This window comes from Triturus cristatus, chromosome 7 (assembly GCF_964204655.1).
Source record: "Triturus cristatus chromosome 7, aTriCri1.1, whole genome shotgun sequence".
In the NCBI taxonomy this organism is placed as follows: domain Eukaryota; kingdom Metazoa; phylum Chordata; class Amphibia; order Caudata; family Salamandridae; genus Triturus; species Triturus cristatus.
This window is the reverse complement of record NC_140590.1, coordinates 694,573,079-694,597,514: the sequence shown is the minus strand read 5'-3', so window position 1 is coordinate 694,597,514 and position 24,436 is coordinate 694,573,079. Positions and strand designations below refer to the sequence as shown.

The 24,436-nt window shown below is 42.4% G+C and overlaps 1 protein-coding gene across 3 annotated transcripts in view; it reads left to right on the top strand.

Annotated features, from left to right (window-relative positions):
- CPSF4L (cleavage and polyadenylation specific factor 4 like) overlaps nucleotides 1-24,436 on the top strand; it is a 168,929-nt gene that overhangs the window by 80,973 nt on the left and 63,520 nt on the right. For all 3 annotated transcript variants that reach the window (XM_085617344.1, XM_085617346.1, XM_085617345.1), the window contains exons 3-5: nucleotides 454-606; nucleotides 2,542-2,637; nucleotides 20,665-20,758. In XM_085617344.1, the coding sequence (XP_085473470.1) occupies nucleotides 454-606; nucleotides 2,542-2,637; nucleotides 20,665-20,758 (343 nt within the window). The remainder of the gene's footprint in view (nucleotides 1-453; nucleotides 607-2,541; nucleotides 2,638-20,664; nucleotides 20,759-24,436) is intronic.

Genomic DNA, 24,436 nt, shown 5'->3' with positions numbered 1-24,436 from the left:
TGAAAGTAAAGAAAATGTGCAGTGTGTTTTCCCCTAATTTTTTTTCTCATAAAAAAAGATAATGGTATGATGCTAGTTTGTGTGGTTCATGCTGTTGATTTTTAAGTAGAGACACCACAACAACACCTTCCCTCAAGCCACAGGAGACACTGTGTTAAATGATGGCAGTGTAATCGGTTGAGACTAAAGGACTCATCTTATTTTCTCCCCCGCCTTTGGCTCAGCGAAATGGGCACCCACCTCTAAAAGTGGTGGAGAGACCGTATCCCCTCTTGATTTGTGCCCTGACCTCACTGTTTACTGATAGATTTGCATATATGTTATTTGTATAGTTTTAGTTTGAAATGTGTTGGTTTGCTATGTTGGATTTTGTTTCATTGTCCTGTCAGTGTTTACGTTTTTTGAATCTGATGTTCCTCCCACTTTTCTGTAATCCATCATCTAATTTTTCAGGCCCAATGTGTCCATTCCGGCATCTGATCGGTGAAAAGACTGTGGTTTGCAAACACTGGTTACGTGGGCTGTGCAAGAAGGGCGACCAATGTGAATTTTTACACGAGTACAACATGGCCAAAATGCCGGAGTGCTACTTCTACTGCAAGTTCGGTAGGTGGACTAGATGTGACAAGTGTCTCGGAGTTCTGGAACATGGGTGGGCTCTGTTACATAAACTTTACTGCCTGCCTTGACAGACTGTGATGTTTACCACCAAGCAGAAGTATCAGGTGGAACAGGATTATAACTCAAAATCCAACTCCGCCTACCCGAGAAGTGAAAAGGTCCATATTCCCATTAACCCAAGTCATCTGTCATCAGCTGAGGCGAGACACATGTATTTCATCCTTCCCTGCCCACTCAGGCAATAGGGTTCTGGAATCCGCTCCTATGGGATGTGCAGGACGCCCTGGAAACTCTGTTATCTGTGGCCTCTTGTGGAGATCTGCCAATGACCCAAAAACATCGGAATTAGAGCAGAGGAATCTGGTCCAATTATCATCATGTGTTCAGCCGGTACAAAGAATCCACCTTTGCATCACTGCACCCTGCTCCACCGCGCTATACAGATGAGATGGTAGGCTGCCACTGGGCTGCAGCCTTGGTTACCACATGGCAGTAGTGTACCTTCTTTAGGCACATTGATGATGCTGAATATTTTATTTAACTCTGACGTTACCACTCAATCGCACTACACAATGGAAGCTCATAATTAACGCTTAAAGGGATACAGAAAGGTTGACGGAAAAGGGAAACCAGGATGGATGTGTGCGTGAAAGGATGGGTGGGTGGATGGATGGATGGATGGGTGAGTGGGTTAAAGGATTATTGAATCGAAGAATGGGTGGGTAAAAGGGTAGATGGGTGAGTGGGTGAAAGGGTGGGTGAATGAATGGATGGGTGGGTAAAAGGATGCATGGATGGTTAAGTGAAAGTATGGATGGGTAACATGATGGCTGGATGGGTGGGCAAAGAAAGTGTGAGTGGAAGGATAAGTGGATGGGTGAGTGGGTGAAAGGGTGGGTGGGTGAAAACGATGGATGACTGGGTGAAAATATGGGTGGGAGAGAGGATGGGTAGATGGGTGGATGAAAGGATGTCAGAGTAAATTAAATCTGAGATGATGAAAGGATGGATGGGTGAATGGATGACAAAGTAAATGGAAATCAGAGGATGGATGATGTGTGAACGGATGGAAGAGTAAATAGAAATCTGAGAGGATGGAAGGCATAGTACATGGAAATATGAGAGGATGGACGGATGATCGATAAATGGATAGAAATATGGTCAATTGATGGCTGAAAGCCTTTATTAATGGATGGGTAGGTCAAATGATGGATTTATGGCTGGGTGGAATTAAGGATAGATGAATGCATAGATGATGGATGTGTGAATGGATGGATGGATGGAATGGCCAATGGATCGTTGGAATGATGAAAGTTTGAATGATGATTGACAGAATAAATGGATGACAGAATATAAAGGTGAAATAGTGGACTCGGCGTGTGGATGGAAGCGTGAAACGATGAATGGATAGATAGTTGGCCGAAAGAGACTAGGAAGCTCTTCTAGGGAGGGTTATGCTCACTAGCTTAGCTTGGTTGGTGCAAACAGAGCTTTAGTTCAAAGTGGGGGGTATTTTAATTTTCTGGGTACTTCCTTTATTGCACCATGTAATTGTCCTTTAGTGCCAGCCAAACCTTTCAATTCTATTAGACACTAAAAAACTTTAAAAGAAAGATAAGTGGACAATATATTTATTATTTCCAGTTAAATAAACGCACCTATTATAGCCTCTTCACACTTTTTCGAGTTTACAGTGGAGTTTTACATCACACAAGACATTTAAGGTGTGTTTCCATTAGTAACACATAACATGGGTTATAACTTGTTACAGTTTTCTAACACAATACATAAAATTGTGTGTTAACACTCACACACAGCTTAGAGTATGCATCCTCATTGCTTTAAGATAGATCACTCACTGGCCTCCTAGTCTCGCATACCTTCTGCAGGACATTGCCTCACCTGATTTGTACCTTGCAGGTGAATGCAGCAACAAGGAGTGCCCATTCCTGCACATTGACCCCTCATCCAAGATCAAAGACTGTCCATGGTACGACAGAGGCTTCTGCAAACACGGTAAGGTCTTCTTTTCAAAGGTGTCCCAGTTTTGTTATTGGGAAGCTATTTCTAGTTTTTTTTTGTTGCACCTTTTCCTTGGATTTAAAATTATTTTATAACTGATCTATTTCTCTTAAGTTTACATTTAAATAACTTGTTAAGTGTGTTAATAATTAGAAAATAATGGTTATTTAGGTGTGTTTAGGTTAGGACAATTAGGCGGCGATTGACAGAACTGTCAATTGCTGCCTAATTGTGCACTGATATCCATTTTAATACTGCTAAAGATACGTGGCTTTTAAAATTACATAAATGCATTTCCTATGTGCATGTTTCTCTCCTGTGTTTTTCCTTTTCAGAAACTAAGCAAAATAGAATTAATTTCCAGGTTGCTGTAGAAGCTCATTATAAAATGTAATAATTTGTGTTCCTGGAAGGAAGCTGCATCTGGGATATGTGGTCTGCAAGTAACTATTTCGAGGCTGCTGCCCAGGCCACAACTATAGTTCAGTCATTGCTTAAACAGCTTATTGTATTTTATTTTCTTCAATAGTGCAATGCCATTTCACTTGTTTGTGTGCCTAAGTGTGTTCCATTATTAATCATTATGTAGGTATTTTCAAATGTTTCTTCCTTCATGTAATACAATTTCTTCAATGTTGATAGGTTCTTGTCATGTTACTTTATTAGTACAGCCCTATGATCTCACTTCACACCATATTGAGTGTGTGGGTTTTCACCGTTTGAAGCCTATAAATGTGCCCTTTCTGGGATGGCTGCCAGACTATTTGTTTATTATCTTGAAGGCAAACTCTATGTTGGTCTGTGTTGATTTATACTTGGAGACTTTTCTTGTTTTTCGAATTGTGCAGATTCTATACTAGTCTGTCTATTTTATTTATACTTAGAATTTTAGTCTCTTTCCACAGAGGCAGACTTCATGCTGGTTCTCTTGTTGATTTATGTGTAGACTCTTTTTGACTCTTGAACTGAGCAGTTTTATGCGAGTCCTTTGCTAAACTATATTTTGGTTCTGCCCATTTACTTGCTCTGCAGCTTTACCTTTTGTTATGACTTCTCACAATTGGCGTTATTTACATGCATTTTGATGCTGGTTTGAATCTCGCTAAGTACTTTTTGCCTTCTGTAATGTCTCTTAAAATTGAATAAAACTTTATGATTTTTGACTTTGAATTTGTCCTGTGCAGGTTTTCTTCAATGGCAAACGGTCACCGTCTTTTGAGAGTCATATAGTCAGATACTGCATCTTACCCCTTTTAATTTATTAGTTAAACGTGTTGACAGAACACCAACCACTAATGGATATCGTTTGAGTCAATGAATTGGGTGAAAATAATGATAGTGGCATTCCCACAATGCAGCATGCCATCTGGCTTAAAAGAGCTCTAAATACCCCATCAACAAGGGAAGAAACCTCAATCATTTGAGTGCTAGAACCTGCTCATCTATATGGGATATTCAATGCCGCGCACTTCTAGTCTGGTCCGAAAGCTCATGGGGTTTTTGCTGAGAAACGGGGGCCCCTGTCCCCGATGCAGAGGCTCATCCCGAAAAATCCATGCTAGACCCATCATGTAATAAAAATATTATGGACATCAATTATTCTTGGCAGCTGCTGTGGATTGGAAAGCGCCTCCAACACACCAGTGATGTTTAGGGCTGTCAAACACAAGTGAAGAGCATTTCAGCCTGACACGGCTCCTCCATGCATTTCAGCAATTCCTTGGGGAGAAAATAAAACATGGAAGTTCTGCCATGTCATCCTAGATAGCCAAATCTTCTGTCACCTATGTCAGTGGTACACGTATACGCTCAAACTACTGGTCAGTATATGGGAATCTCGTTACAGATTTCTCCATAAGCGGGTGATTTTCTTCTTGTAAGATTTTCTGTCCAGGGCCAGAATGGGATCGGTGGTTGGTGCAGGTTGAAGGTCACTATCGGTGAAGCAGGAGAAGAGGTGGGCAGACAGGGCATCTGTTTTTGTGCCGTCACCTTCCACCTTTAAATGAGGACAATGACTAATAAGGTTTTTAAGATGGGAAGACTTTATAAATGATGCTGTGGTGTGATTTAATGTTGAACAGCCTCTCTGTTAAATTGCAAAGATAATACATTATTGCTTCATGGAATTACAGTGAAATGTTTTGACCAGCAAATGGCTCCAGGACGTCAAAAGCAAATAAATGTAAAAACAAAATGTCGAAATGTTTGTACCTTAAGCTATGAAAAATCGAAATCTGCTGGTAATGTTGTTACCACCAACTAGTTTTACCACCAGAGATTTTGTGCAGGACTGTAAATGAGCATGCAAGATTGGCCCAGAACTGTATCCAAAGTGTAATGGGAGTTTGGAGCAGAACTGACCCCATGTAAATCTGCATAGCCTATTATTGCAATCCTAAATCAGGGAATTAAGTGAGGAGGTTAAGGCCATGACTCAATCCAGCAAAGATCAAAACTAGCATGGGCAAGGTCATTAATTTGGGATTTTGTATGTTGAAAGGATGCCCGGACTTCTTAGTAATGCCCCAAAAGAAGTAGCACAGGGGTAGCCGTCATGTATGCTTATTTGGCAAATGCTTTGTTGCTCTACATGCAGCAGGTATTCGCTCCCTCACTCCATCTCTCTCTGTGTAAGCATTCACTACTCTCCTATATCCCTTCTGGATGCAAAGGGATGCTTACACTGCTGCTGGGGACTTGAGCCATCCAGGCCAACAGCCATTTCATAGAACTTTGCAAGTCATTTTCTGGGCTGCTAGCTCCTCATGTTATGAAGGCGTATGAGGAAGCACTTCTGAAGGGAATGTTTCACCAATGAGTAGATAGGTATGCGTTTGTTTTGCTGCTGATGAAAACTGGTAAATCTATCGGCATATGTGCTTTATATAGACCAATTTGTGTAAAAATCTTGATAGCAATTATTTTCACGTAAATTTTGCTAACAGGTTGGTGCTTCAGAACGCAATGCTTCTTCTCCCCCGTCAGGGCGCTTTATTTCTGGCAGATCAATGAATTATACTCTTTGGAGGCCGTTGTCTGTCTTACATCTGATTAACCCGAGGTACTTAAAGTGGAAGTGCTGTTTGATGTTGAAAAGGCAATTAATTCCATTTAATGGTCTCTTCTGTTTGAAGCACTATGAATGAAGGTACTGGGTGCCACTTTCTGTTATGGGCTGGCTGGCCCTTGCAAAGATGGTGGTCCTTCCTTGGTTATTATATTTCTTGCTGCCCTCCCTGTTAGTATTCCCAGTGCAGTCTTCCGTGAGATGGACGGATTTTTACTGTCCTTGCCCTGGGGTCTGAGGAGGCATAGGATCTTGCTGCCCAAATAGCGGTTACCCACCATTGATGGGGGATTAGGGGTCCCAGACTTTGAGCTTTGTTACCTGGCTGTCCAACCAGTCTGGGCAACTCGGCAGAGGGTGGCACCCCGGGATACACCAGAGGCCGCAGATATTCAGGATAGATACTCCGTTTCACCTATTTCTCCACATGGAGTGGCATGGTACTGATGGTGGCATCCTTTTTTGTACATTACGACATGTCTGGGCATGGGTGCTCCGACAAACTCATTGCCCTCAGCCCGAGAACTTTACTTTCGGTCTTGAGTGTCCTCTATACTCTGGGTGATTGGTGCAAACTGCACGAGTGGACCACACCAGGCATTGCCAAATGGGTGACTTTTTTTTTTTTGATCAAGATACACTTAAAGAGCTGCAGGCCCTTATATATGAATGGGGGATCCTCCCCCAACAATTCCTTCTTTATGGCATCATAAGGGCCATGTTACAGGCTCATTAGAGGCTTGGCACAGTGGAGCCACCGATACACACTGCCCTGCAGAATATCTCAAGGTGATTACATTATTATATAATGTATCAATTCGGCAGGCTAAGGTGGAACTTTGAGGATTCTGGATTCACTGGTCATAGGACGTGGCCACCCTGATCACAAACAGAAACAGGACCAACATCCTACTATGGCTAGAAACGCTTGGTTCAGACTTATCCAATAATATTTCCTCCACAGGGCAAACCTAACTCCGGGGAGGATAAATTCAATGTTCCCTGAGACAGGCGCTAATTTCCCTAGGTGCACCATCGAGGGGCCGGATTTCCTGCACATTGTGTGGGCTATTCGCAAATTTCGGCACTCATTGTTCTACTATGACTCAATTTATTGCCATGGCCACTGGGTGCCCCATATTGAAATCCCACTATACTGTCTACTCAGTTTATTTCCCCGCCCTCGGTCGAGATGCATGTTGACTAAATTTATAGATCTGGCATTATTGCTAGCCCACCGACAATTAGTGATGGCTTGGAAAACCCCTCTGGGTCCTCATCTCACGCAATGGAGACCTGAGGTTATTAAATGGGTGGAATATCGGGATGCAGCTCTACTGAGGTAGGGATGCCGCGGACTTCTTCCCAAGGTTACACACAAGCTTTGTCCTGTAGTTCCTATAAACCTATATAGGATATGCGCGTGTAGACAACATAGACTGTGGTATTGGTGTCTAGACTGATTCCAGACACCCACACCAGGTATGTTTGCCTCTATACCATCGAGCTCAAAGTGCCACTGTTAATTCCTCTTACGAAGGAGAGGATAGTTTTTGGCAACTATTGAACATGATAACTCTGTCACATCAGGGATCGAGGAAACCGTACATTACTTTTTGCTTCGTCATACATGCTTACTTTGCCTCAGAGAGATATACATAATAAATGGTGGGAACGTTTTCAATAACCATTTATTGAACCAGCGTCATTCTAGTGTACAATAGGTGTGCTGTAACAACCATAAGACAGAAACAGATATAAACTATATTAAGCGCCAACAGAGTAAATGTATGGTAGATTTCTACCATAGTGCTAAAAAAATGAATATATGCAAGCATATAAATGCATGACAATAATAATGCTTACACCTATGATGCAACCCTAACTAGATGTACCCAAGTGTACCTAGCATGTATGTAGGTGTAGAGCCAAGAATCCCCCTAGGCTGAAGCCAACCCCATTACTTGAAATGAGAGACTGTGGGACCCAGTCTTGGTGTCGAGCTGGACACCCCGCGAGAGATGTCGGACCACTGAAAGCTGGAGTGTCTGCATGCAGGAACATCAGCGTCTCGTGTCAGTGTGTCAGCATGGAAGTCTTTCTCCTCTGCCTGCCTGGCAAAGATATGGTGTATATCTACCCAAAAGGTTCCCCTAGGGGATTCTACCTTGCTGTGTCATGTCGGCCGAGGATGACGGAAGGGATGACCCTTATATATAGTTATTATGCAGAGGATGGTAATCCTGCTATGATTCCGAGAATCTTCATGCATAATTAATGTGGCTAGTTTTCGGGGAAAACCACACAACATATTATGCAGTGCTTAACTAGGTAGAAGGTCAATCCCAAAATCCGTTATGTAGTGTAATGGTAAAGTAAATGTAGGTGAAGGGTCAGGATACTACTAAAGCCTATATTGGGGTGCCCTATGAAACACAACAGCGTGAGGCACTATACTGCAGGAATGTACGCAGCTAGAGAACATTGGCAATCTCCAACTATCTTTTATTAGTTAGGTGGATTGACTCATCTCTGCATGTATAAAACTGTAATACTGTTGATGGTGAACTAACAATTGGCATATATCGCATTGCTGTCTATACTATGTATAGCGAAACTAATAAAATCTATTCCAAACAAATTATGGGATTGGGTATATATTTCCTCAAACTGACCTCACTGCTTAGTATAAATCCACTTGCTACAATACATACTAACGGAATAGCTTTTTGCACCATGATGCCCACCTCCTATTTGCCATGGTAATTGACCCACTAGCATACTTAGCATGTGAAAGTACTCCCCTGTTTCGCTTTCTATAAAGCCATCATCAGTTTGTATGCTGATGACGTCATACTCTACATTTAGTATCCAGAGAATAATCTTAACCCGATTATGGAGAAATTGGAGGCTTCGGAATTTATTTGATACCAAGTAAAAGAGATTTCCTCTGACCAGCTCAATGTTAAAATGGCACACGGAACCGGGGTGAAGTTGGTGGCATGAGTCAATTAACGCATTAGTAAGGATGCAAATGGGATGATTGCCTTAAACTACAGAGTAGCAAGGTGCAGAACGAGAACAGATGGATACAATATGGCTGATCTAGATGTTGGTATTGTATGTCTGTATGTATATGGTATATTTTGTAGCACAAACCTAGCCAAAGAGCAGAAGAGCACTGTACATGGTATTACTGAAGCTTTTATGTTGATTTTTGAATATCACTCAGACTCGCCCTCCGCAATCTACCTTGTAAACTCTCAAAATTAATTTGGGGTGATGTGCAGGTTAAATGGGATATAGGCACCTTACCAAATAGTCATGGCTTTCTAGTCATCTAAGAATTTATTTATAGAAATTTTTAAAGTGCACATTCACTCTCTGGGCCTCTCTTGGGGCTGTCGATGTGCCAACTTAACCAGCACACTGAAGGTAGGAACTGGACTGCAGTGTAGAAAAGTCAGGTTTTCAAGGAGTCTCTGAATGTTAGAAGATTAGGCTCTCTGCGGAGGGCAAGCAGTTATTGTTTACAGATTCAAGCAGCTTGCACCCAGAATGATGCTTGACCCCACTTTTAAAATTTTAAATTTGGGGATTAAGACAACATAGGGTCTTGGGATTTAGGCAAACATGGTTGATCGTGTTTGTAAAATTTCCAAGGAAGACTTTTCGGGCCATAGTCATAAAATATCCTGTGAATAAGCTAAGATGTCTTGAAAATAATATTTTGGTTTACTGGAAGTTAGTGTAGGGAATGAAGGTGGGAAGAGACAAATTTAAATTCAGTCAGATGAAATAATGTTTAGTTGAAGGAATTTTGTACACTCTGGAAACTCAAAATGGCTTTTTTTTTAATGCAAGTCAAGATAAATAGTATTCCAAAAATCAAAACTGGACTGATTAAGGCAGTAGCAAACAATAACTTAATGAATTGTCAGTCAGTTAAATCCTTATTCGATTTACATTAAAACCATCTTCACATCCAGTTATCCAAGATTACATTATATAGTAGGACAATTCCTCAATCAAATTCATAATTCATCATCATCAATAAGTGACAAAACAAGATAATCATTATGATTGCATTGCAAAACTACTAGTCAATTTTCTGCTAACATATTTCTAATTTTCCTGGGCCACCAGATATAACTAGCAGAAGCTAGACAGATTGGGTTGGATGAATTGATGGCTTACTAGACAGTCTTACCAATCAGGAAGCACAAGATCACCCATAGGGGCAATAAATCCTCCTGGTTTAATGCCCATCTTATGGCCCTGAAAAATGAGTGTAAATGGTTGGAAAGAAGTTGGATAAACTTCTATGACGCCGTCAGCAAATTCAAGTATAAAAAAGCAATTCGGTTTTATCACTCAGAAATAAAAGTATCCAAGCATCCTACTTTTCCACAAAAATTGGAAATTGCTCCAATTCCTCTAAAGAGATCTTCCAGATCCTCAACGAAATTACAGAGACTAAACCAGCCACTTCTAACTCTGAAGTCTCCGTAGAACATTACAACAAAGTGGCACTGTTTTTCAAAAGAAAATACTGGATATTTACTCTTTCTTCCCTTAAAGATTAGACTCAGACGACCTCCTACCTAAAACACACTTTTTAGACAAACTAGGAGGGAACTGCCTGGTCTACCCTAGCCTTACTGTGAGTCTTATTAGCGATCCCAGAAACACTGCTAAATCAGGTTCCCCAGTAGAACCTTCCCCCTCCACAGCCTCCATTTAAGGTCTGGAAGCATTGCCCCTGTCATAACAGACCTGCTAAATCTTTCCCTCACTAATGGACAGGTTCCCAACACCCAATGGAAGCATGCTATATTTAAACCACACCTTAAGAAATCTAATCTTGAGCCCCTCTGCTTGAGTAATTATAGGCCAATCTCGCTGCTATCAAGAGTTTCTAAACTCCTGGAAAAGCATGTCAACACACATTTCTCCGCCTTTTGTGAATCCAATGAAGACCTTCACGCCGCTCAAATGGGGTTCCGACCACAGCACAGTACAGAAACCACTTTACGGGCTGCGGTTGAACAACTTAAACAGCTTTTGCATCTAGGAGATTCTGCTGCCATTATTCTATTAAACCCTTCGCTATGGTAGATCACTCAACTATTATTCAAAGAATTTCAAATGTTGGCATCGAGGGCAAAGCATTAAGATGGCTTTCCTCCTTCTTGGGAAACCGAACTTTCCAGGTTGTAGAGCAGTCCTGCTATGCTGCTAGCCTTCCGTTGAATTGTATGGTACCTCAGGGGTCCTCCCTGAGGCCTACACTTTTGAACCTTTATATATGTATCCCCTGGCTGAAATTGTGCAGTCCTTTGTGTTGTCACTGGTATCGTACTCCGATGACACCCAGTTGGTGGTTAGAATCTCTCCCAACCCCATCTCAAGCCACTTCCTCCTGACCCCTTGCCTACATGAATTAGCCAAAGTGATGGCCAATTGCCAACTAAAGCTCAATGAAAACAAGATGGCGGTTATGTTGTTGAGCAACAATTTTTGCTGCACTATCCCCCACTCCTTAGCTGGACTGCCTGAGCAGGCTCCCTAGCCCAAAAAACATGATAAAGAGCCTCGGGATGTCACTGGATTCCAACCTCATGATACACCATCAAGCAAAAAAACTCGCTGCTAGGTACTTTGGCATTCTGAGACTGCTGAGAAAGATCCTCCCTCTTCTCCCCTTCACAGCCAGAAGCCTAATCATTCAGGCCCTTGTGTTATCGCATCTGGACTACAAGAATGCCCTTTACCTTGGCATGCCACTATATGTGGTCAAAAGGTTGCAGGTTGTCCAAGATGCTGTTTCTAGGTTTTTTATGAACATTCTGAGACACCGGTCTTGTCAAAAAGGTTCTGGCAGAACTTCACTGGCTCCCAGTGGAGCTTCGAGTTCAATTCAAGACCATATGCAATTTTATTCATAGGGCACTTAATAAAAAAGGCCCTGTACTGTTAAGACCTTTTGTCATCCCCCATAGTCCAGGGAAAATTCTTAGATCCTCATCAGCACTCCTGTTGAATGTCCCCAAGATCCGCAGAATCTAATGGGGAGGCCATTCAATGGCCTACCTGGCTCCTACACTCTGGAATTCCCTACCTTCAGAGTTACGCCAACTGGAGCACAAACTCTCCTACTGTAAAGCCCTAAAAACGTGGCTGTTTGCTACCAATCTTCCAAACTCTGCAGCTATCTGACGACCAGCGATGTCTGTTCTAGCACTGGGAGGCCTCCAGGTAGCCATGCGCTTTACACAAACGCTAGACTAGACTAGGCTGCAGGAATATGAGAGTTGGTCTACACTGTGCAAAATGTAACTTTGCAAATAGTGGCTTAACAAAGCCGGCCCTCGGAGCACTATAATATTTCTGAAAAAACATGATATGGAAAGTGCACTGAGTAGAGTGACTTCTACAGGGACACCCCTTCTCTCCCCCTCAGCCCTCCTATATCAGGAACTGCATACACTTTCTCGTTACATTTAGCCTGGGCATGTATGCTGGACCTCTCTAATAGCCCACAGTCCCCCTTCTTTGTCTAACACCTGGGAAGATCCCTAGACCAGTCCTACTGCTTGGTGAAAGAGACCAAAAAGTGTACCAAATTAAATTGGAAATCTGTCAACACACATCTCTTCAGTACAGCCAACATTTTTCGAAGATATGCATTTTCAGACCTCTGTAAATTGTCTACATTGGTGTACTCCCAGACAGCTACTCCATATATAGGTACTGAAACACATTTGTCCTGTAGATTTTGCCCATCTCCCTTAGGGGTTTCATTCGCAACTTGGTATCAAATCTAAAATGGCTGCAATAGATGTTTCCACATTGCAGCTTACTGATATTCTGCAAAAGCACCCTGTTACCCAGAGAATCCAGCTGCAATCCTAGTCATATAAACCTAGTGGCTTTGCTAGATATATGCCATTATCATACTAACACACAAGCAAACCGAATACATGATTAAAGGTTCCAGGTCCACAAATCATAGTAAGCGATCAGCTTTAAGATCCAGCCTATTCTTAAATTATATAAAAATCCAATAATTTCTTTAAGCCATTTGCTGTGCGCCGTCAAAACGGAGTCATTCTCTTACAGCAAAACTGGAATGGGGGGTGAGCCAATCTGTGGCATGTGCCTACCTTGGCCTACTAAAAACCATTCTAACTTAATATATTTGTGCAGATTTAAATTCTAACTTATCATATTGCTAATAATTATTGTGCAGATTTAAAAGAAATTGGGCAAGGACACAACCCTGCCCCATGCTTTTACTAATTCTTTAGAATTCAAAAACTACCCATTCACTCCAGAGCAAGCTATCACTGTAATGTCTGCATATAATTGTCTAAGAAATTGCATTATCGCTTCTTACACCCCCATAGCCACTTTAACAGATCACAACTTTGAGTGACTGGTGCAATCAAAAAGCACTCGAGATCCATAAATGCCAAATGAATGGCCCCTTTTTTGCATTTAGGACATTTAAATTTAAGCATTGTTCGACAGTAGATAAACCTTTGAGGAAACCATACTGTACTTCAGATAAAATATCTTGATCCTCCACCCAACTTTCCAGCCTTACAAGCAAAATCATCCCAACTACCTTATGTAAGGAATCTGGTATGGAAATCAGTTGGTAGGACTTTGGGTGAACTCTGTCTCTTTTGTTATAAATTGGGACATTTATTGAATGTGTCATGTATCAAACTTACCACTTCTAGTTGTAGCCCTCAAAAGTTGTTATTATGGGACCCCACAGATCTAGGTTCTTCTTAGAAATGTCTATTGGGAAAACATCTAGCCAAGGGCTTTTTCACTCTGACTATTGATAATAGCTTCATCTGCTATTAATGTGCTCTCAACATGTGATTGCGCATAAATATTTCCAAAATGGGCCACCCACTCCTGTGAGGGAATCTGGGCTTCAATTACAAGGCTCAAGATTCCCTAAAATATGGCAGATTGATTGACTTTCCAAAATGCTGTATTATCTTTGGTCTCACTAGCTGCCCAATGGGTGTCCAAACTTCTTCTTTTAGAGCTTTTTTCCTCGTCATATATTCTTATACCTATATCCACATATTTTCACTTCTTTTATATTTATTTGTTTCTTACTTAGGGCCACTCGTAAGGTTGTTTTTTTTATGGGCGCTCGAGCACGTGGAAAAAATCCAGCCATGTAACTTGTTCCCCCTTGCACATTTTGAAGTAGTTAATGCTGTCTTAATTACGCTAGAAATTACATCAAAAGCATGCGTGATAGTCCTATCATCGACTGATTCATCCAAGCAAACATCAAAATTTCTCACATTGTCACTTACTAATTCCAACAGTAGTGACTCTGGGTTCACTCTACTCCATATATTCGTAACACCGTTACTCCTCACCACCTCAGGAATGACTGTAGTCAAGATGGCTGCATAGAGTGAGTGCTCCGCCGGGGCCTTTTAGAAAGCCCGCAATATCCACACATAATCCGGCAGCTGTGCGACGAAAATAGGTATCGAGGACCCCAGAGCAATATCCTGGGGCTGAGAGAGGAAAATTGCGACATGTGAGCCTACTCCTGAGAGGGACAGAGTCAGGCCTGTGCGGCCAGAAGGCCTGGAGAGTGATGGTGACGTGGGCGGAGTCACGTAATCCAAGAGCACCAGATCGGGGCAAGAGGCCTGGACGTGAAGCAGGAGAGGACCGTGGCTCGGGGATCGAGACCGGACCCCCGTCAAAATACATCACCTGTGCCAAGCAGGAGCGCGGTAGACTCCAACAGACGGAGCGGGTCCCGGGCGCAACCATCGAGTCGGCTGACTCGTGCCGGGACCCTCTGAGAGACTACAAACATCCGGAACATTGGGATGTGGGCCAGGGAGGAGCCAAGCCTGCTCCAGGGCCGGTGAGCTTGGTTAGCGCTACCCGCGAGGGTGGAGGTGGACTCCGGGCGGCCTGCGGTGACTGTGGGGTCAGTGTCTGGAGAGCCTGAGGGGACTTAATGAAAGTGGCAGCCAAAGGCCCAGTCCCACTAGGGTAAGAGGAGCCCTGGAGTCAATAAATAAAGCGGGGGAAACAGTAGACTTGGAGTAAGTCCCCATTCTTGACTGGGAGCTACCCCCAAATATAGAAATGGGCCCCGGGCGGCTGACAATGGGCGTATGAAACTGTGGCCAAAACATTCTTTGGCCATGGATGCCGGGGTCAAGTCGAAGACAAAGTGAGCCCGGGACTCGAGTGAGACGAAGGAAGGAGGGCCCCGAACCCACCAGCAAATTTGGGCAGAACTGACGCTGAGAGGGTCCCCACCCTAAGAAGCCTCCGTCGTTCAGTTAGAAAGAGGCCTGATCGCTCGGCTGAGTGCTGTGAGGGGAATGATGATCCACTTCCCCCTCTGAGAGAGAAACGCGTTGGAAGTGCTGCCACTAACCGGCCATAACTTTGCGGATGAGACTGTCGGATCAAGGGGGGGGGGGGGGCTCTCCAATATTCTGCCCTCACTTCGTCGGCCCAAGAGCAAATTTCACAGAAGTCTAACGGCTGGTCCGGATTACTATTAGCCACGCAGGGTAGTCACAGCTCATAACAGAGATAGACTCTGCCATGACAAAACCAAAGGGTGCTCCACCCCTTGGTGCAATCCAACAAGCTGGATAAGTATGCAGTCCCACAGCAAGCAGCGTTAGAAGACAGAGCGATCGGCGACAACGAAGCGATGGCGGAACCCTCCCTGGAAGCAATTATGATGGCCATTCAAGTTCTGGGTACGACCCTAGAGACAAAGATAGATAAGGTCACGATTGAGATGAATCTAATGATATGCATAAGACCTCAGAGCGAGTCACCACAGCTGAAACGAACATTGCAGAGCTACAATCCACAGCACGCAAACTGGAAGAAAGAGTACAGCACCTGACACATCAACACAAGCAAATGGCAATGAAGTTGGAGGATCAGGAAGAGAGGGCCCGCTACAATAATATTAGAGTAGTTGGGGTCCTAGTGGGGGCAGAGGGCTCGAGCATGGATCTGTACCTAGAGGACATTATATTGAACCATCTTAAGCCAAAAAGACTCTCAACCTTCTTTACGGTGGAAAGAGCACACAGGGCTCCAGTTCCTCTGCCGAGGCCGGGGGCCCCACCTCGAACAAGTATAGCCAGGATTCTAAACTATAGGGACCGAGATGAACGGGGATCTCCTCTATGAAAATTCGGTTCTATGATTCTTCCCAGACTTTACCCTGAGGGTGCAGCAGGAACGACGCACTTTCGATGGGATGAAGCGCGCTGTGAGGGAGAAAGGAATAAAATACATGATGCTCTTTCCAGCAAAACTCAGAGTAATTGACAATGACAAGTCCTGGTATTTTACTGCCCCATCGGAGGTTCAGCAATGGCTAGAGGAGTGGCGCCCTTAGAAACGCAGCAGACGACATGAGGAGGACTGGCAGGGAAGCCAGAACTGCAATCCGGGGTCCCCGAATCGACAAGCGGAGGACGAGAGGTCAGAGAACGGTCTAGAGGCTCACTCTCGAGGAGTCCTACAGTCAGAGCGGCGGAACCTGGAAAATAACAACTCTGCCTGGCTCCAAGGGATCGAACATTCTGTGGACAAAGCATTACAGGTATAGGTCAAGACTTGTGGGATGGGAGTCAAGGCCTGAAGCCATGGACAATGAAGTAATGACACACGGCCACGATGGGGCACTGCGTTGGACTAAGCAACACAGCGACACTCTAGACTTTGCGGCTGAATAGGACCCCGGGGGATGCTAAGTGGTGGTGCTCATCAGCCCTATGTCAGTTGACTGTTCCTTTTGGGCGTCAGGCGCTAGTTGGGGATGTGGGTAGTTGTAGACCTACCAGGCAGGGTAGCAGGGGGGAGGTTTTTTTTTTTTCCATCTCTTTTATAGTTGGGTTACAAATGCTTCAGAAACAAGGCTATGTCAACAGAGGATTGTGACCCGAGAACTTCAGATGTACATTGATCCTCTGAGGGGGGGGGGGGTTGGATTTGACTTGCAGGGGGTGGAAGGGAGGGAAGGCATACTTAAGTTTCCCAGATGGCTGTGCGACAAACTAGAAAGCTGAAACTACTCTCTTGGAATGTGAGTGGTCTGGGAGGCCAGATAAAACGTACTATGGTGTTACAATATCTACATAGGCACTCACCAGACATAGTGCTCCTACAAGAGACGTACCTCAAATGTAATAATGACTTAGCTCTGAATCGATTCGGCTATACACTCCTGATACACGCCGGATTTACAACGGGATTTAGGGGTACTGCTATACTCATTAAAAATGATTTTCCACTAGTAGTGAATCACAAATGGTGCGATCACATAGGACAGTACACTGCTCTGTCCGGGACGTGGGGGGGATACGTTTTGAACATTTGCTCGGTATATATACCCCTTTGTTTACACGGGACCACGCTCCCTGACCTTAGCAAACTAATACTCGAGTTGCCCCGGGGCACCGTGATTCTGGGTGGAGACATGAACGACACGAAGGCCTCCAGAGTGAGGAGACACCGAGCACTGAGCACCTTTGCGACCGCACTGGGATTGGTGGATCTTTGGACTATATTTTTACACACACTACATCGGTGGGAATTTTCCAGGGAGGGTGTTCCAAGGCGGGAGGGATATCTGACTATTTGCTGATGGGGGACCACATGTATGGCCCTATGCCGGATTGGTCTCTCCTGTCGAAGCTGGACCCCTTCCTTTTCAGGGACCAGGAGTTTCGGGAATGGTTTGAAGAGCGTACAGACAAATACTTTACCGAAAATATCAGCTCTGTGCAATCTGATTCTATACTCTGGGAGGCATATAAGGTGGTGGCCAGGGATTTTGTGTAAGCGACAATCCGGGCTAAACGCACAGAAAAACGAGCACAGAGTGACAAACTGGAGCAAGAGATATTGAATCTTGAGCGGGAGTTGGGTTCAGATCCAAGGGCGAAACTAAACATAAACACGCACTCAAACTTAAACAATAGGAACTCCGGTACCTGGAAGAAAACCCTGCTTGTACACACGCGATTGCCACACAGAGGAGGGTATATGATTTGGGCGATAAGGCGAACAAACTAATTGCTTCGCTGGAGAGAAGGGATAGGAGTCGAAACTGGGTTTCTGAAATTCGGACAGGAGAGGGCATGCAGAGTGGAACTGGGGCAGAGCTAACGGAAGTATTTGGAGAGTACTACGAGAACATCTACCAGTCACAGACCAAACTGGGAGAGGAGGACTGTTATGAACTACTGAAAGACATGGCTCTGCTGACCTTGGGGACGGAAGATAGGGAGGCGCTGGACCTAGACTTGAGTGTAGAGGAAGTAGAAAGTGCCACACAAGATCTCCAGTCTTGGGAAACGGCAGGCCCAAATGTGCTTCCTACAGAATTGTACAAGTGCGTGGCGGGGAAGCTCGCCCACACATGCTCGATATGTTCCTGTGGGCAAGAGACGTGGGTCAACTCCCGGAAGACGTGAGGATGGCGACTATAGTGGTCAGACTGAAAAAGGGTAAACCCCACGATCTCTGCAAGTCCTATAGACCCATCTCTCTCTTGAATTTTGAAGCCGAAGTTTTGGCAAAGGTCCTTGCAAATCGCTTGAACCCATTCATGAATTCAGGAAGGCGCTCAAGACCAGCCTTTCTACCTCTTAATACCTTTGCACTGCCATTTTTCAGGATGATCTTCTGTACTACAGCGCCAGGACACCCTCTGGTATTAGCCGCGCTCTATAAAATGGAATAACATAACATAACATGCAGTCCCTGATTTACCCGGACCAGTCCGGCTTTATGCCGCACAGGAGCACTAGGCTCAATCTGCGCCGATTCTACGGCATAATGCATATGACCCAAAAGCATCCAGACGTATCAGCGGCTCTCCTGTCCCTAGATGCTCAAATGGCATTCAACAGTATTGAATGGACATATTTATTTGCCGTTCTGAACAAGGTTGGATTGGGCTCAAATCTACGGAAGTGGATACGACTATTATATACAGCCTGAAGGCATGGGTAAGAGTTAACGGAACTATATCCTGAGCCTTTACACTCCATAGGGGCACTCGGCTGGGCTGACCGTTGTCACCAATGCTGTTTGTGCTGGCACTTGAGCCGCTGGCCACCTGGATATGAGGAGACCCGCTGGTGAGAGGCATTGATCTGGTGGGGGTTGGGAAGAATGCATATCCCTGTATGCGGATGACATCCTGCTTTATGCCCACAGACCCCAGCAAACATTCCATAGGCTCATTCGTATAATAGAGACTTTCGGTGCATACTCGGGATACTCAATAAACTGGAAAAAATCCCTAGTGTTTTCCCTGGCAGAAGAGCTCCCAGCCCTGACATCTGCATGCCAGGAGATGGTTCAAAAAGAGACTTTTAAATATCTGGGCATATGGATAACTAAGTCAGAGGAGGAATTTATGCAATTAAATATACAGGCTCAGCTAGACAGACTGAAGGAGGACGCCTCGCATTGGAGGCAATTACCAGTCTCCCTTATGGGCAGAGCAGTCTTATTTAAAATCATGGCCCTCGCACGCCTACTATATTTAGTACAGAACACCCCATATCAGATACCGGAGACCTTTTTTCAAGCTGTTGACTCCGAGCAGCGAACTCTGCTGGGGAGGGGGAGGAGGGGGCAGCCCAGTCCAGCCCAGCCCAGCCTAGCCTAGTCTAGTCTAGTCTAGTCTAGTCTAGCCTAGCCCAGCCCAGCCCAGCCCAGCTCCAGGATTGCACTCAAGAAACTTCAGAAAGGAGTATACAAAGGGGGATTCCAGACGTTGGAAAATATTTTTGGCCTCTCAACCTATTAATATCAATGGTTGGGTATTTGCACGACTCGAGGAGCCGGCATATGGGGTGGACCAATGGGCAATGAGTAAAGGTAGTTACCTGACTGAGTTATATCGGAAGGGGAGAGGAAATACATATCTCCCAATACACACACTGACAGTGGTCGATGCATGGCATAAGGCAACTAAAATGAATGGCTGGGAGACTCAACTCACAGAGCAGACACCACTATGGGAGGTAGATCGCCTGGGGAAAGTGAAGCGGCTAGAGGGCTTCCGGTAATTTTTATTTTTTTAAAGTAAGAAAAGAAGGACTGTAGTCTCAGGATGTTTAATCAGACAAGTTCCCAGTTTAATATGCATTGTTATTAGGTTATGGTCACTCACTCAGTTTGTATAAACTAAAAAATTAGAAGCAATGGGTCTTATGTTCTCGCTAGATGGAATGAATTTAATGGTGCTAGATGTAGGTAAGGAAAAAGTTGATAAAGCACAAACGTCACTAGCAAACGTAAAATTAAATTTAATAGAACATTATTTAAAGCCTCACCATATAAATCTATAAATTGTGTTTATAATATGGCTGGACAACACCCTCTGAAGAATTAACCATCCGACAAACATTCTTCGATGGCAGGGTACAAAGGTGATCATTCAGTTCCCCCGCTCAAATAATATATAATGCCTTATCTGTTGTCTGCAGATATAAATTCAAATATCGTCCAAGAGCAATAATGGCATATGCATTGTGGTGGCCAAACAGATTGGAGAAATAATCATTAAAACGTTCAATTCTCCAACTATTTCGAGACCCAGTGATTGATAATATGGGGAATCTAATATAGTGATTGAATGTTTGTCTTAGATTGATGTTAAAATCCTGATTAACAGCCCTTCTTTTGGTCTCCCTGTACTAGAGGGAATCAGAGGAGTGGTATATGCTGTATAACTATGTAAGTAAAAAGTATTCGTGTCCCACGTTTTCTGTTTATGGTTAGTGCTTTCTTACAATCTTTCATTCGTTACTCAGAAATGATACACTGTAGTTTATAAATGTACTTTATTTTGCTTCATCTTATGTTTTTATGTTTTTTATTCTTTGGAACAGGTCCTTCGTGCAAACACAGACATACAAGACGAGTGATGTGCACCAACTATTTAGTTGGATTCTGCCCACAAGGACCAACATGCAAATTTGTTCAGTATGTATCCCTGTCTGCACTTGTTTTTAAAAGGTGGAAGTAAATGTTTGACCCTCTGCCCGTGTTGCTGAATAGCAGGAGATAGAACAGGCGCTGGAATCTGATAAGGCAAACATGTTTATTTTATTAATACAGCTCCCAAAGGGGAGAACGTACTGAAAAAAGGAATGTTAATATATGCATAGTGTCTGGAGCTGGTATCTTCACTGGCTCAGTTATGTCATCTGTGATTATAACAATAGCAGTAAACTGAAGAACTATAAATGACCGTAGCCAAAGGAGAAAACAAAGATGACGCATGTTGGTTGGTGAATTGTCATCTAAAGTGTTGTCCAGCTCGGGAGGCTCTTTGTTAAGAAGACTAATGATAAAGTAGATTTAGATTTATTTATTTATTTGCATAAGTTCATTAAAACCATTTCAGTACAGTAAAATAGCATTTAAAAAAGAAAAAAATCTTGTTTGTAAAGCTTAAAAGTCCTGATAAAGTGCAGGTGTTATGTGCCATCATGTGGCTCAGGCTTATTAGGTCTCGCGAGCCAAAGGCTCGAAGAGACATTTTGTATGTGGGATTTTCAAAGTGCTACCCACAGTTTTGGCTGGCCTAAACCTTGAGTGCACGATCACATGCACGTGCACAGCTGCTCCCACTCCCCCCTCCCTTCTCTATAGCTTTCTTTCACTTTAGCCGCTTTGACCCTTGCATTCCCCCCTCCCTTCTCACCCAGCCCTTTGATGCTCTGCTCGATTACTTTCACTTTCACCGCTACAAACTTTTCAAGCCTTTTACCGCCTTTGATTTTCTTTTATTTTGCTGAGCCTTGATTCATACGCGCTTGTGATTTCAAGGGAAGTCTTACCCATCTTCAACTAACCGCATGCAGCCAAGCGTGAAGGATTATCGCTTGTACTTTCATTTCATATCATCTACAGCGCGTGTCCTCTAACGCATGTAAATAAATGTAAAGGCACGATCAGACAAACGGTAAGGATAATCGCTTGTGCTTCCATTCAACTTTGTCTTCAGCAAGTGTGTTTGTCAGCGCGCAGCAGATTTTCATGTTTCCTCGCTCATGACTATACATCGACGCTTGCATCATGTTTCTCCATCTCTCCCTTCCTCCTATGTTGTCCTTAGTTAACTTTACATCACTCTCTGCTCCTTTGCCACACACTCATTTGTCCTCAGTGTATCGCCTTCACGCTTTGCTTCCATTGATAGCATAACATAACATAGTATAGCATAACAAAACAAAGCATAGCATAACAAAACATAACAAAACATAGCATAGCATCACAAAACATAGCATAGCATAACAAAACAAAGCCTAGCATAGCAAAACACAACAAAACATAGCATAGCATAACAAAAAAGAGTATAGCATAAAAAACACAACAAAAAATAGCATAGCATAACAAAAAATATCAAAACAAAACATAGCATAGCATAACAAAACAAAGCATAGCATAACAACACAAAGCATAGCATAACAAAACATAGCATAGCATAAGAAAAATTAGCACAGCATTACAAAACTCAACAACACATAGCATAACAAAACATAGCAAAACAAAGCAAAGCATTGCATACCAAAACACAACAAAACGTAGCATAGCATAACAAAACATAGCATAGCATAGCAAAACAAAACATAGCATAACAAAACACAACAAAACGTAGCATAACTAAACACAGACACAGGGCAAAATGCAAAGTACTGTGGTGGGGGAGGGAGGGGAGCGCGCACAAGCTCAAAGACATGCAAGCCCGCTCCATTCATCAGCTTTTGGATGTTATAAAATCCACAGTAGTTTAATACACCATAACATAGCATAACATAACAAAACATAGCCTAGCCTAACATAAAATAACAGCATAACAGAACATAGCCTAACATAACAAAACATACCATTACATAACCTAATAAAACATAGCCTAGCGTTGCATACCATTGCATAGCATACCATAACTTAACAAAACATAACATAACATAACAAAACATAGCCTCGCCTAACATAACATAACATAACAAATCATAACATAGCATAACAAAACATAACATAGTATAGCATAACATAACATAGTATAACATAACATAACATAGTATAACATAACATAACATAGTATAGCATAACAAAACAAAGCATAGCATAACAAAACATAACAAAACATAGCATCACAACACATAGCATAGCATAACAAAACAAAGCCTAGCATAGTAAAACACAATCATTGCATAGCATACCATAACTAAACAAAACATAAAATAACATTAAAAAAACATAGCCTCGCCTAACATAACATAACATAACAAATCATAGCATAGCATAACAAAACATAACATAGTATAGCATAACATAACATAGTATAGCATAACATAACATAGTATAGCATAAAAAAACATAACAAAACATAGCATAGCATCACAACACATAGCATAGCATAACAAAGCCTAGCATAGCAAAACACAACCATTGCATAGCATACCATAACTTAACAAAACACAACATAACATAAAAAAACATAGCCTCGCCTAACATAACATAACATAACAAATCATAGCATAGCATAACAAAACATAACATAGTATAGCATAACATAACTTAGTATAACATAACATAACATAGTATAGCATAACAAAACATAACAAAGCATAGCATCACAAAACATAGCATAACAAAACAAAGCCTAGCATAGCAAAACACAACAAAACATAGCATAGCATAACAAAACAGTATAGCATAAAAAAACACAACAAAAAATAGCATAACATAACAAAAGTATCAAAACAAAACTTAGCATAGCATAACAAAGCATAGCAAAACAATGCATAGCATAGCATAACAAAACATAGCATAGCATAAGAAAAAATAGCATAGCATAACAAAACTCAACAACACATAGCATAACAAAACATAGCAAAACAAAGCAAACCATTGCATAACACAACAAAACGTAGCGTAGCATAACAAAACATAGCATAGCATAACAAAACATAGCATAGCATAGCAAAACAAAGCATAGCATAGCATAGCAAAACAAAACATAGCATAAACAAAACACAACAAAACATAGCATAGCATCACAAAACATAGCATAACAAAACATAGCATAGCATAACAAAACACAACATAGCATAAAACATAGCATAGCATAACAAAACACAACATAGCATAGCATAACAAAATATAGCATAACAAAACATAGCATAACATAACAAAACACAACAAAACGTAGCATAACTAAACACAAAATAGCATAACAAAACAGAACAAAACAGCATTGCATAACAAAAAATGGCATAACAAAACACAACAAAACATAGCATAGCATAACAAAACATAGCATAGCATAACAAAGCATAGCTAAACAAAACCTAGCATAACAAAACATAGCATAACAAAACACAACAAAACATAGCATAGCATAACAGAACATAACAAAACATAGCATAGCATAGCAAATCAAAACATAGCATAACAAAGCATAGCATAACAAAACACAACAAAACATAGCATAGCATAACAGAACATAACAAAACATAGCATAGCATAGCAAAACAAAACATAGCATAACAAAACATAGCATAGCATAACAAAACATAGCATAGCATAACAAAACATAGCATAGCCTAACAAAACAACACATAGCATAGCAAAACACAACAAAACATAGCA